At 41.9% G+C, this 15,138-nt stretch overlaps 1 protein-coding gene across 1 annotated transcript in view; it reads right to left on the bottom strand.

Moving 5' to 3' along the window:
* Positions 1–14,835, bottom strand: part of LOC119259767 (guanylate cyclase soluble subunit beta-2-like) — a 31,717-nt gene extending 16,882 nt beyond the window's left edge. Inside the window, exons 1-9 of the mRNA XM_037528751.1 lie at positions 14,683–14,835; positions 11,738–11,837; positions 10,686–10,882; positions 9,545–9,656; positions 8,307–8,410; positions 6,736–6,952; positions 2,540–2,860; positions 1,706–1,854; positions 998–1,144 (exon numbers count right to left, since the gene is read on the bottom strand). Of these exons, the coding sequence (XP_037384648.1) occupies positions 998–1,144; positions 1,706–1,854; positions 2,540–2,860; positions 6,736–6,952; positions 8,307–8,410; positions 9,545–9,656; positions 10,686–10,882; positions 11,738–11,837; positions 14,683–14,835 (1,500 nt within the window). The remainder of the gene's footprint in view (positions 1–997; positions 1,145–1,705; positions 1,855–2,539; positions 2,861–6,735; positions 6,953–8,306; positions 8,411–9,544; positions 9,657–10,685; positions 10,883–11,737; positions 11,838–14,682) is intronic.
* Positions 14,836–15,138: the final 303 nt, after the last annotated feature.

The raw sequence follows: 15,138 nt of genomic DNA, 5'->3' as shown, positions 1-15,138 counted from the left end.
TCTGTGTACAACAAACCAAGTATTGTAGATATGCCGTTCTTACGATTACGTAGTTAGCTTTTGCTACGAAGACTACAGAGGACATAATAGCCAGGACCTCAGCTCTAACTGTGGTGGTGAGGATGAGGGGAGCATAGCCATTTTCAGAATCTCCTGCATAAGGGTTATAATTTGGAAAACCACATTCCATCTTACAATTGACTTTATTTATTTTTAGTTGTTTTTTTAGTTTATTTCGAGTATGTGACTGACAGGAGCAGGGCAGGCTTCTTGATTTTAAGAGGCAGAGACGCTGCCATCTTGGGAGGCTAGGATCTGCTGAGCAGACAAACGAAGACACCTACTCTCAATCTCCAAAATTGTCTGACTTTTATAGTGTGAACAAACTTCTGTACTTGGAAGAGCAGCTTCCTGTGAGAAAGGCGAGCAGATGTCCCACTAATAGCCATGCTGGAAGGAATGCTATGCTGAATATCTTATGGCACCATGGTGTCTAGCCTGCTGGCTGGCAGCATTTTCACACCTCAGCCTGAGTTCTGAACCTGTCAGACGGCATGTTGGATATACAATTTCCTTAAGCGATGAAAAGTTAGCTATTTAGTAAGCCCGAACCACTTGTTGAAATGACTGAACAAGAAAACAGGAATTATAAATGAGCTGACTTCCAAGGTGGATTGAGTCCCACAAACTAACTGAAGAGACACACTCAACCCTGTCCCACACTCTGGACAAAGGAAGCATTCACAGAAAGTTCCCAACTCCAAAGCCTCTTCTGAAACTTGAGAGAAGTTGGGACAATGTTATCTTGACTAATATCTCTATTACTTAGCAACATATGTAAGAGAAGAGAAAGAAAATTGCAAATTACCCATTGCTATTAAAATTATTATAACAGCAATATTAATATAACAGCAATCACCTGAGGGACTGATAAAAAGAATTTTACTTATTTGTGTGAGATGATTGGTATTAAGCCAAGTGTGCCATTGATGTCTACCTGGATGGGTTCTCCAGTAACAGGATTCATCACTTCTTTTGCAGAAAGTCTCATCCCCAAGGCAAAGTTAGCCACTCTTTGAGCATGACTTCCAATGGGCACTGGGACGCCCCCTACCACCATATAAGCGTCTCCTATTGTTTCCACCTGGGAGGGAAGAAAAAAAGGTATTCAGGGGGGGATTTTGAATACTAACTTACTAAATATATCACCCTAAATATATTTTTAATTTTCCACCTATTGACAGAAGAACCATATTAAAGCTGATGATTATTTGTTAGTGGTGTATGAAGCATGAGGGAGAAGACAACAAGAAAAAAGTCTCAAGGTCTCAAGGACCAACTATAAGAGGGCCAAAGGTCTTTGTGCTTTTGGAGGAAATAAATCCCAGAGAAGATGAAGCTCCCTGGCATAGTCATATGATGCTGTATATTAGATATATATTTCCTAGATTAGACTGAGAAATTTAAGGAGTAGGAGAATTATTCTCTGGGTAAACAGTGTCTGCTTCTCAAAGACATCTTAGCACTGGGTATTATAAAATAATTGCTAAAATACTTCCAATTCCCTTTTAGCTCTTCCTCCATACCCCAATCCTACCCATATCAATTCACACACAGTGAAGAGAGAGGCAAGAAAGCCCCATGGCAAGCAACTGCCTGCCTGAGCACACTGAAACAGACATGCACCAGATACACAGACACTTACTTTGTAGACATCATGGACACTGGTTAATCTGTCAAACTTGGAATACATAGAATTTAGCATATCCACTATCTGGATAGGTTCGCAGGCAGCACAGATGTTAGTAAATGTCACCACGTCACTGAAAAGGATTGTGCAGGTTTTAAATTCTCCTGCAACATAAACCAGGTGTCAGTGATAGCCAAGAAGATAGAGTAATAATTCTGTGAATTCTGGATTCAAGTGCTTTCCAGCCCCTTCCTCCCTATTAATTCATTCTGTGGCCACACGATTGCGATTGGCTTTGGGTCCCCACGGCCCAGGACAGCACTCTGGCAGGAGTAAGTTCACCACGCAGTCTGGTAAGTGAACACATGCCTGTGATAAATGGAAGGTGAGTGAGGAGTGAACATGGCATCCTTCCCTCCAGAAAGAGCTGGCCCTCCCTGACGGTCCTTAGAGGCACTCCATGATTTCATTAAAGTGGGAATGTAACTCTTCGATTTATAGTGAAGAACTCTATTCATGGTCCCTGAGCAAAGAAGCCAATCTTAGGACACAGCTTTAAATCCTTAGAGAATATAACACATGTCCTTATAGTTAACATAGCACGCGTGTGTGTAGACAGGCATTTTAATTTAACCCATATTTCACTCCTATATATTTTTACTATTCTCAACGCAGAGAGAAAAAAAACTGAGGATATGCAACTTAAGTAATTAACCAAAAATCATGTTGCTAACAAATAATGGAGCCAAAATTCAAACTTGGGTCTATCTGGTTTCAGAGTCTGTGCCTCAATCCATGCAGGCTCGCTGTTTCTTGCGCAGACACCGCAAGGGGCAGGGACTGCCTTACCTGCAGCGACCTTTTTGCCCTCCTTTAACTGGTTGGCCACGTGTTCAGGCAGCATGGCATAAAGCAAGGTCTCTGTTTTCTTCTTTTCTATGGCTAAGTGCTTGGAGAGGATACGCAGCTCCTCCTTCTTCCGCTCGAGCTGGTTGGACAGCTCGATCTCAGCCAACCGCTGCTGGTTTAAGAGGATGAGATCCCGCGTGGTATCATGGGGGGCGATATCAGAAAGATGCATCCTCCGTTCCTCCAGCTCTTGCAGGCTGCGGAGCTTTGGGGAGCACATGTATATCATGCACCGCATGGACTCCATCCAGATCATCTGGCCTTCCCAGCGCAGAGAGAAAGAGCACAAAATAGCATATCACAGGCAGGTGAGGCTAGTTTGCCAAATCACCCCCTCACCCCTGCCCCGCACACCATGCTTTCTACCCTCTGCGTCTCATTTCTTCCCTTTAAGCTAAATTGCATGGAAGTTACCTATACTTGCTGTCTACACTCACTCATCTCTCCCTTTTTCCACACCAGCTCTTTCCATGGCTGCTTTTCTTCCTTTGAGGGGGCTGCCATCCACCACCTTGAAGCTACCTACTCCAGCACCAGTCCATCAGTGTTTTCCTTGCTCAGACCTTCTGCTGTTGGTGCTAAGCAAACCTTCCTCCCTGAAACTTCACTTTTGGGGACTCCCCTGACACTGCTTTCTCTCTGAGATCCTCCCTACTTCTTTCATTTTTTTCTTTAGGTTTGGTGGTTTATTTTTTGCTTCTTTCTTAAATATGGTGTCTTGTATTCTTCTCTTTTGCATCTCACAATTGCATCCTACCATGCTGCCAATGAAATTGAATTTCCAGAGAAAACTTGCTTCTTGAACTCAAGGTGCACATCTTAAAAATAGGTATGCTTATTAGCCTATTATAAAAGCAGTACACATTCGTTGCAGAAAATTTAAAAAGTGGAATAAATAATAAAAATCACCCAAAATTATACTGCACTGATAATTATCCCCAAATGTGGTTATCTGGTGTCTCCCTTTTGTCGTCTGAAATTTTCACTTAAAATACACAATGGATATTTTCCCATAGCATTAATATAGAAATTGCATCACTTTTCCCCTCGTTGCTTTGATTATACTCTATTTTATTTAAACAAGAAACCAGAATTGATCATGTCTATTTTATCATTACTTAAGCAATGCTGAATTTGACAAACTTGAGATGTCATGTATATAATCAAGGTTATTTTGTTAAAGGATATATTTTTAGACAAGAATTACTTTAGCAAAGGATATACTCATTTTCAAAGTTTTTGATACATATTGACAAATTGCCTTCTAAGTGACAATTTACATTCCTATCAATGTTGATATTTTTAAATTACCAATTATTTGTTACACTGATGTCTGCAACTGAACTCACCTTCAGTCCCCTCTGAAAATCTTCCATTTCTTTGCTAACTCTTTTATCACATACATACTTGATCCCTACTATGTGTCAGGCACACTGTTTTAGGCATTAAGGATACAGAAATGAAAAGATAAACACATGCAATTTGCAGCAACATGGATGGAGCTGGAAGGGATCATGCTCAGCGAAATAAGCCAGAAAGAAAAAGAAAAATACCGGATGGTCTCACTCATAGCAGGAATCTAGAAAACTTAAATAAGGGACCAGGAAAAAGAATAACTATAAGAAAGAAAATATCAAAATCAACAAATAACTATGAACAAGAGACTCTCTATGGAGGGTGGGGGGCGGGGAAAGGAGGGCTTAGGGTAAAAATAAGGGGGTTGTAATTGTATGGGGAATATAAAAATAAAATTTAAATTAAAAAAAAAAAAAGGATACAGAAATGACTCAAACTGACAAAAGTTCCTGCACTCAAGGAATTTACATCATGCATTTTTTCAGTGAATCAAACCTCATCAACAAGCAAGAAAACTATTAATTATCCTAAATATTATTCTCTTTTTCAACCCCTACACCCAGTCACCAATTTCTGCCTTAATTACCTTGTGAGTCTCCTACCTGATCACTACCCCTACCCTTCAAATCCTCTCATCTGCTCCCCAGTGGCAACCTCCATCAGGTCTCCCAGACTTCCTTTTCACTACACTCTGCCCATCCTTCACACACCTCTAGACTGATCATTCTCAACGACAACTATGATCATGGTGGGCATTTAAAAATATATCCAAGTGCATGATAGCATTTAAGGCCTCATATTGGCAGTCTTCGCTCCCAACACTCCACTCTACCACTCACTTGGGATTCTGTGAACATTTTGTTTTCCTCTCAAAGAGCTCCACAACTCAGCCTGTGCTTTTGCCTGGGATATCTAATAGTCAATCTAGTCGAAAGATGCTTCAAAATATGCAAAAAATAAACTCAAATAACTCTAAGAGTGAAAGCTATAAGACTCTTAGAAGAAAACATTAAAAAAGGCTCCATGACACTTTACTTGGAAATGATTTCTTGACCGGGATTAGGCAACAGAAGGCAAAACAAAGAGACTACATAAAAAATAGAAAATATCTGTGCACCAAAGAACACAGCCGACAGAGTGAAAAGCAATTCTGTATCTGATATATATGAGGAACTCCTTCACTCAACAACAAAGAAACAGTGGGCAAAGGACTTGAATAGCTATTTCTCAAATATATATATACAAATAGCCAATAAGCACCATCACTAGTAATTAGAAACATGCAAGTCAAAACCACCGTGAGATATTATTTCTGACCCACTAGGATATTTCTCTTTAAGAACAAATGCTAATAACAGTAGAGGATAACAAGTATTCATATTTCTCTTTAAGAACGAATGCTAATAACAGTAGAGGATAACAAGTATTCATAAGGATATAGAAGAATCAGAATATTTGGCATTACTGATGGAATATAAAATGGTGCAGCAGCCATGGGAAGCAGTACAGTGGTTTCTCAATAGACTTAAAAATAGAATTATATAATCCGGCAAGTCTGTTAAATATTTTTGAATATATACCAAAAGGGATCAAAACTAGGGGTATAAAAAGATAGTCATAGTAGTATTATTCACAAAAGTCAAAAAGTATAAGCAATCAAGTGCCCATCAACAGGTGGGTGGATAAGAAACACGTGATCCATATATACACACACTATAATTAAACTAATAATAATAATAATGATTCAGCCTTAAGAAACAAAGAAATTCTGACATAAACTAGAACATGGATGAAATTTGCAGAGAAATAAGAGTCAAAAAGGGCAAATATTGTATGATTCCACTAATAAAAGTTACCTAAGTAGTCAAATTTATAAAGACAGAAAGCAAAATGGCTATGACCACTGGAGTAGGGGGTGAAGACTGTGTTAAAGTGTACAGTGTTGGGCCTCCCCAGTGGCGCAGCGGTTGCGCGCTGGGTTGTGAAGCTGCCCGCGGCCTCTGCGGCGCTGGTTCGATCCCCGGCTGCTCCCCGGCCACCGGAGGAGGGTCCCACATGGCGCGCAGACCTCTCCTGCCGCCCGCTGCTCCCCTCAGCAGTGTACTTCGGTCCCTCTGCCTGCTCTGCTCCCTGCTCTGGCTCTGGTGAATTCTCTCACCCTCCCGTGCTTCTGACTGTACCCAGTGCTTGTATAAACAAACAAACAAATAAATAAATAAAACATGCCTCTATTAAAAAAAAAAAAAAAAAAAAAATAAAGTGTACAGTGTTTCAGCTTTGTAAGATGTAAAAAGTTCTGGAGCAGGACTATAGTAATGGTTGATGGTTGTATAATAAACATTAATGTATTTAATACCATGGAATTATGCACTAAAAATGGTAAATTTTATGTTATAGAAATGTTATCACAACTGAAAATAAAAACCCACTAAAATGAGTGCTCTGTTACCAGGAGGGCGGATAATCAGACTGCTATATAAAGGACAGATGTGAAATTAATACTAATAGCACCACATGCATCCTGGACCTTTTGGTTACAGACACCAGAATTTTATAAAAATATAATTAGAGTCCATAAATTTATGTTTAGACCCAATATGGTTGAAGAAATAAAATGCATTGTTTATAGATCAAGTCAAGTTGAAATGTCAGAAGAAAACAACTGTTCTCAGTGTAGGCTTTGTCTCACTTTTTAACCCAACTAGTTTGAGGAAATTGAAAGAGTTTGCCCCTTCCCTTCCTGACCATTCCCCCAAACTGAGGATGGAGTGAGTTACTACCTCGGAGTTTGAGTGTGGGCTGACTCCTCCACACCTCAGGCATCATTTCTCTTCGTGCCTTCAGGACAAACTGACTGTTGATAAATTTGCAGATGCTGAAAATATTGAAGGTAACTTGGGGATGAATGATGGAGAAATACTCATCTAATCGAATCTTCTGGGTTTGGAGTCCTGGAACATACTTCTGAATATTCACTCCAGCTTGCTTGACCCTAAGCTAGTCACAGAGCATAGATGTAAGATGGGGGACAGAAAGCAACCTCCATGATAAACTTCCCTCCAAACATCATTCTGGCCAGGATTTGTGAATCACTAGGAGGAAAGTGGTGGGATAAACACCATGGAAGTAATCAATTAAAAAAAAAATCAATCTGCAGCAAATCTCTGTAAGAGAAGAATAGTTTGGACATGCTCAAAAGCATATCTCCAACTAGCAAGAAACAGAGATTAAAGCTGTGAAACAGGTTCTGTGAAACAGCTCGCTTTCTCTCTCTCTCTCTCCGCTCCCTACCCCCCTCCCCAGGCAAATTCTGTAATCCAGTCCATCATGAAGGGATGGGAAGATACCTTTCACAGTATCTCCAGGGAACACACAGAAGGAAGAAGAAAAAATGAATATTCTTTATGTAAAGTGTCCAATGTCAGTCCAGGCTACTCACTAATAATTAAATTCACTAACCATGGGCACTCTGGCAGACTCAAAAAATCAACCTAATCAAAAATGAAAGGAGTTTTTAAGTAATCAGTGTTTAAAATATTAGTAGAAGCAGGAATAATATCATTGTAGCTCTGGAGAAAAGTCTGCATTATTCTCCACTTGTTTTTTATAGGAGTGTTTGATTTCCTTGATTAGATGAATTGTTTGCAAGCAGCGCTAGGACCTCAAATGAGTAAATTTCATTGAATCTGTATCCAGTAGTTGACAGGTAGGTGGAAATCATGTCTGTGCCTTCAAATAAATATCAGAGAAAATTCCAGTAACTGAAGGTATTTTAACTGACATTTTGGACCAAATTTATTTTGCTTAATGATGCTTTAAATGAGTTTATTAGCAAGTCAGTTAACACATATCTTATCCAGAAAATCAGTAAAGACCGGGTTGGAGTGGTCACTGTCACAATGCCCACAGAAGAGTAGCATGAGCTGACACAGACCTCTGCCCTACCTTCAAGGGGCAGAAAGTAGAGCGTGGTGAGAAAGGCATCCATGGGGACCACAAGGATAGGGGGAGGCATGTGTAGAACCCTCCCCCCATGGGTACTGAGAGTGTTCTTTTGTCTCTTGATGTAATGATTTAAAGTCACTCCTTTTTCTCTACTGGCAAAATGGCTCAGGCACCACTAATTTGAGCCCCTTGGTGCTGCCTTCTTCCATGTCTATGAAGAAGATCCTGCATTTTGGTATCTGGGGGATGTCTCAATGGAAAGGAAGTCCAAGCTCCTGCCAGGCTAAATCCTACGCCCAAACTCTGGGGGATCCTCAGGAACTTGACAGTTCCCACCGGCCTTAAAATCTGACTATATAGCATACTACCCTCCCCAAGTCGAGCTACAGAGGGAAGAACTGCTTACTGATTCATCAAACACAATATGGAAAGGAAAAGCATTGCAGAATGTCTTCTCTTCAATCCAGAGCTGCTCAGGATAAATCGGCGTGAAGGTGTTCATGAGATGCCCTGGATGTAGAGAAAGAGAGTACTGTTGGCAGCGGCCAGCAGCGTCAACCTGGCACGGAGCAGAGTTCGGGTTCCCGTCTGAAATGTTTCATGGGCAAAGTGCAGGCCTGGCTCTTTATTGCAGGCTCCCTCGGCGTCTCCAGATGGCCACGGCAATTCTTTTTCAAAATTATAACAAACAGAAAACTTGCTACCAGGTTGAGAAGCCCTTCTGCCCCCTGCCAAGTTTCTGCCCGCCACTGAAGAGTTTCTGGGCCAATTGAGTACGTCTCGCCATGAAAACAGAGTCGCATTGAGCCGGTGACAGCTAGACAATGGGCTAGCAGAGCAGAGCGTGTGCGCCCAGCCCAGCGTCAGGGACATTTGCCATGGAGCTTTTTAGACTGACAGTTTTGGGTGGCACATGAAAATTTAACCAACAGCCCTATTTGGCAGGGGGTAGAAATTCGAAATGGAGCCTTTTTGATATGAAAATCTCCTAAACAAAGGACATCAATTGCATGTTTGACTCGCTTGCCAAGGGCTTGAGGAACTCAAAATGCAGCCCTTTGAGCCAGATGCTTGTCATCATGACCTGAGGGGTGGGAGGAGGAGCCCTCTAGTAGAAGGTCAGGGCCCCTTCCACCCACTCAGGTACCAGGTGCTGATTGCCAGACCGGCTGGGAGCCACAAGGACAGTTAACAGCAGTGCCTGCGCCTTCATTTTTCAGATGGAAGTTGAAGGACCTTGTGCAAGGTCACGAAACTTTTTAGGGACAGAGCTAGATATCTTCTTTCTATACTCTTGGTTCAGTGTTCTTTTACACAGAGGGTAAAATCCACAGATTTGCAGGCCAGTCTAGAAGACCTGAATCCAGAACAGAAGCTGTGGAAAATCCATTGTTCTCCTTGTTTTCAACACAACCACCAATAGGGACTGCTTCTAATCCACTCTTCAGTGGCTTTCCCTGGTTACAGCACTCTTAAATGGGCCAAAGGAAGGCAAGGTAAAGTGTGACACTTTAAAGTGAAAAGCCATGCCTGCCAAATCCATGCTCTGCAGAAATCAGTGACATCATAGTCAGAGAGGACTTTGCCATAGCTGGCCCAAGCAAACTGCTCTGAGAACTTAGGTCAAGGGGAACTTCCACTCACCTTTCCCAAACATGACTATACTTCTCACAATTTCCCAGTGGGGTTTCTTCACAGGACAAACAGAGACACTCAAATATTTCTCCTTCATTCTCAGGAAAGCTGCGTCCAGGGCCTGTAGATGGCAGGAAGAGAAGTAGCCCTGTCTGGTCATGTGACAGGCCTTGTGTCTGGTCATGCGATTGACTTGATCATGTGGCTGAAATGAACAAGCCTGTTTGCCATGACTGGGGCCAGAGGAATGATGAGAGCTTACAGGTCAATCCTGGTGAGACTTTGGATGTCCCAAGACTTTCACCTAAGGGCTCCTCATGACATTCCTCTACCAGAGGCCGCAAGAACTTTACACAAAATATCAAGAGAGGACTGGGAGGAAAATCAGATATCTACATATCTTCCCGAAGTAGTTGTGAACAGTGAGCAGACTCTGAGGTAGGCTTGAATATTCTAAGGTATAAACATTGATATCAGAGGAGTCACAGCCTTACCTGGATATTTGTGCAAGCCCTGTGAACCAAAGAGCTGTGCCGCTAACCTGTGAGGTACCTGCACAGACAGGTCACTCTACGAGATGTAACAGGACAGCCAGCCACAGGATCATGTGTTGACTCCAGATTCCTAACAGGTCTCAGAGGCAGAAGTGGGCATCAGGACCATGAAAGGTCAATTTATTTTAGGATTCCAAAATAGGCCAAATTCAAGCCCTTTTTATTGGCACTGCTATAAGTGAAAGTGTTCCAGGCTAAGGTACATCCCTCAAAGCCTCATATTATCCAGGTTGCCTTAACCCACTGGTTCTCAACCAGGAGTGATCTTGTTCTCACTTCCACCCTGGGGACACTTTGCAGTGCCTAGAGACATTTTGACTGCCACAACTGGGGCAGGAGGTGGCCACAACTGAGGGGGTGAGGAAGGGTGCTACCTGCATCTGGTGGGTAGATTTATGCAGCTGAACATACAATGCTCAGGACAGCCCATCACAACAGAGAATCACCTGGCCCAAAATAGCAATAGTGCTGAGACTGAGAAGCCCTGTTTTGAGTTCATTACTAGAAGGTCAAGCGATGCTATTCTTTGCATTGTCTAAGACAGGTAGCTCCACCAGGAGGAACTCTGCTTTCTGAAGATACAGCCAACCCAGTACCTCTTGGTCTCGCTGGAGGTCCTCCCCATCCTGTAACCTCTGTGGCTTTGCCTTTCTCATCTGCTTGAGAGGTTTCTCCACCACTAGAAACACGACATGCTCCTTTTTGCCTGTCCTCTCCTCCTCCTTGTTCATGTCAAGGATATCCATAGTCACATCAATGTCAAAGAAATCTTTGGCCACAGCCTCAAGGATACCTGCAGCAGAGGGATGCTTAGTGTAAGGGATGGCAGAGGACGGTTGTGTCAGCAACTTAAATTATACGTGGCTGACAAATAGTCCCGGGTTCACCAAGCCCAGGCCCTGCAGCAAAATGGGCGGCATATGACAGATAAAGAAAATGAAAAAAATAACATTACAACAGAGATTTACACAATACGTAACTGGATACTAAATACATCCCTGCCACTCTTATTTCTAGTAAAGCATCTATTAATCTGCTTACTTCAGGAAGTTTATTTCATTAAATGAACTCTAGAGATATTATAAGCAAAACTCAGTTGTGAAAGCATCAAGGGTCATGTTTTAAAAAGAGTTCCTCTAGAAATCTACCCAAGTTACAGTATAAAGCACAGGAAAAGCATATCGGTATGAATATGCTCATCACAGCACTGCTCAGATGCGAAGGAGCGGTGTTAACTAAATGTCCAACTGCAAAGGACTCGTTAACTGGAATATGTAACACTATTCAGGGGTTGAAGGCGGAAGTTTTAAGGACTCTATAAAAATGTGGACGGTGCTTTTTTAAAAAATGTTGAATACAAATCTTTGGCACAAAATAATACATGCAGAATTATCACAACTATGTAAAATCCTGCATAATTTAAACTGTTGAAATAAAAAGGAAAACGACTTCTTTTGGCACTTTGGAAGCCTATTCTTAAGGTTCAAAGACTTTGGAAGTTAATGGTCTAAATGGAAAAGAGTCTAATTTCACAGAAGATGAAGCTGAACATCTTACCTCCAGCTACATGCCTTCTTGGAGAATTTATGGGGAATCCCTGCTCATTCTAGAGACCCCACATCTGATACTGGTGGAAACACCCCCTTACCTGGTACAATGTGGCACAGACCACTTCTATCAGAGTAATAATGGAGAAGCATCCTCCCATCTGCATCTCTCTCCACACGAAACGAGGGTGCATTCATCTCCTAATAAAAAGTCACAGCGTGTTGCTCCCAGTGAATACGAGTTGGTTAAATTATACTTTTGAATGTTTATGAAACAACAGTACATATCCACTACATCCCACAAAACTATGCTCCAAACCCCCACTCCAATCACATAAAAATAAAATCTACCATGGTTTTAGCTCTTCTATGTCAGGACTTTTATACTATGCCTGGCCCCTAACCGATTGCATGTGGTAAGAATTATGTCCATTTTAAAGAGGAGGAAATGGAGGCTCAGGTTAAGGTTAGATTCATGGTAAAATAATGTTTTGATCCTCTAATGAGCCTTTCTACTATGCTGTCCTGTTTCTGCTCTCACTCCCAGGAGTGTCTGGCTGTTCCGCCTGGCTTATGACCAAGTAACCTCAGACATCTTCCCTCTCAGAAAAAGCAAGGACTCAGAGGAATTTGCAAGTGGAGATGAGTTCATTTCTTGTTCTGGAAGGATTACGCCATTGTGGTATAAAGTTGCACTTAGGAAAATCAAGATACATCAAATGAGATCATCATAATCTGGGAATAAGTTCTGCCGATCGAGTGGGCATTATCTCAAGGTAGATGGAAGTAGGACGAGGACGAGGACTTTGCTGTGGGGAGTCTCTCAGAGAAGCAATTTTCTCCCTGCTTTGCTTGGTTGGTGGGCATCTCGGCACTCTCACTGACAGCTTTTGGTCTGAGTAAGGGAAGAGACAAAGAGGGTGGGTCCCTTCTGAGATCTTTGCTCTCTTCCATCATGGGGTGAAAATCAAGTTTTTTTTAACCCCAAAATATTTATTTCACATTTCCTAAAGCATACACATAAAGTATGTGTTTGTGTTTACAGCTTAACTGAATCTAAATATATGAGGCAGTGTATATACAAAATATATGATAAAAAGGGAAAATAAATGTTATTTAAAAATTATTTAAAACTCTACATGTGGAGAAAATAACCAGAGCACAGAAGGGCCACAGTGAAAATCAGCACATTGCTGTGACCACCTCAGGGTCCCAGCTCATCCCCAGCCCAGGCTACTTCTGAGGCATACTTCTCATAATCTGTGCTTTTAATTCTTCTGGTCAGTATGTCTTCAGCTTTCTAAATAATATGCTTATACTTTCATTTCTTGATTAAAATAGGGCTTTACAAAAGTGGAGAATCAGGGCAATGGGAATATAATGAAAAGCAGACAATGTATATATACAATGTAATACTATACAGCTATTAAAAAAGATGAACTCTTGTCATTTGCAACAATATGGATGGAAGGGGAGGGAATTATGGTAAGCAAAATAAGCCAGAGGAGAAAGATAAATACTGGATGGTTCCTTCATGTGTGGAATATGAAGAAACAAAATAAAGAGTCAGACAAAACCAAACCAAAACAAACTCTAGAAATCTGACTGTAAAACTGAGGCTGCCACAGCTGGAGAGAAGGCAGAGAGCAAAGCTGGGGGGTGCCCAGGGGACCATGGTGGAGGACGGTGGGGGCTTGGGTGCTGGGTGTGGGGTGGTGACATACACTGAAGAGGTGGGACCCTATATTTCTGAAACATATACTGTGCTGTAAACCAAGGTTACCTTAATGAAAAATTATTGTAATTTCAAAATTGCACCATGTTAAACAGAGAGAAAAAGAAGGAGAAGGAAACTATTATTTAGGAAATTGCTTTTCTGTGCTGATTTCAATATCAGAAATTTTACATGCTATTTCTTTTAATTTGCATATCAACATGAGTGATTTTCCCCCTTTATTCTTTTGTCCGTGTGTCCTATGTCTCAAAAAAATGTTGGGCACATATCAGGCACTCCAGAGAGGGCAAGGAACTGGTCTGGAGTCACAGAGCTAGTATGTCGACAAGTTGGTCTTACAGCAAGCTGAGCCCTCTGCCTCCAGAGCCAGGGCGCCCTCCATTGTCCTCGGGAACCTCACACGACACCAGGACAGGCCCCTCGACTTATCCTACTTGGAACTAATGAAGGTTCCCAAGCTGCTTATTCTTTATTTGAAAAATGAAGAAAAAATACTTTTTTCATATCACATCTACAAGGGTGTATTATGGTCCATGCAGCAATTTAGCATACAAAACCCTTTATTCTTATGACACCCTTCAAGGGTGGTTATGAGCATTGAATATAGAAATGGTGAAAAAGAGTTTGATAAACTACAAAGGGCCATAAAATAAGTATAAACTATTTTATGTAACAGTTCTTATGAGATATGTAAATGCTACTTTGCTCTTTTCATCAAGGCATTTTCTTTCCTTAAAAAAAAAAAAAAAGAAAAAGGAGTCTAAGAATTTGAATTTCCAATGATCTCTACAAACAAGAAACCAAGAAACAAACTCCAGAAGGACATCACCCAATAGGGAAATTAGTTTCTTAACACTCCAGGCAGCCACCCGCGGGTTAATCAGAGTTGGATGGTTTCCGATTCCAACTCTTGGCCCTGTCGAGTCTTTCCTTCGGATACATGAATAAATGAATCTGGCTGCAGAAGCTATTTATCAGCCCTGTCCAGACCAGGAAACCTGAGGAGAGATTTTGCAAATCCACTGAAACCTGATTGTTCCCGCAGCCTTTGTTCCCATTGTGATTAATCTTCTGGATTTAATTCCAAAGCCACACCAACCCCTATCAGAGTAAAGCTGGACGTCTCTGGCCTGCCCGCCTTTAATTGTTGTCAGTCAGCTTACAAAAGTGGCCAATAGGTATTCATTTTCCATTGTTTCCCCCAGAACTGCCCCGGCCTGGGGGTGGGAGGTAGAGACTGCTACAGGCACTTGCTTCTTCCCAGGAAGAGGGCGATTTCTTCTCACCAAGAACAGACCCAGACAGTCTTACCTGGTAAGAGAGAGCAAGGAAACTGTGCAAGGCGTCGAGGTTTTCAATAAACTCTGTGAGGTTCCCTCCCAGTGTCCGTAACATCCTGTCATAGCCAGACATCTTACAGAATTTAAAGAAGTACTCGCCGAAGAGTTTCAGAACAGTTTCCATGGAGACACCTGTGGAATCCAAAGCATACCTCCTGAAATAAAAGCACCTATGAAGTGGTGGTGTTCTCCTTTGCATGGTCTTCACGTCCTTCCAGGGGGTCCAGATACTGGCTGTGGGATATGATACTTCTCCTTCCTTAGCAGCTTCCGATAACCAGTGTCCAGGTCATGGGGCTGTCACGAGGAGCCCAGCCCTCACTGGCACCTGGCATTAAATGTCCACTCCCTCCCCCCTACTCCAGTCTTTCCCACGGACCCTGTGGCAGAAACTTCTTCACCTTCCTTTAGGGGAGGCAGAGCTGTC

Source organism: Talpa occidentalis, unplaced genomic scaffold (assembly GCF_014898055.3).
Source record: "Talpa occidentalis isolate TD23 unplaced genomic scaffold, MPIMG_talOcc4v2.1 talOcc4.5, whole genome shotgun sequence".
Taxonomy (NCBI): domain Eukaryota; kingdom Metazoa; phylum Chordata; class Mammalia; order Eulipotyphla; family Talpidae; genus Talpa; species Talpa occidentalis.
This window is presented reverse-complemented; position numbering and strand designations above follow the sequence as displayed.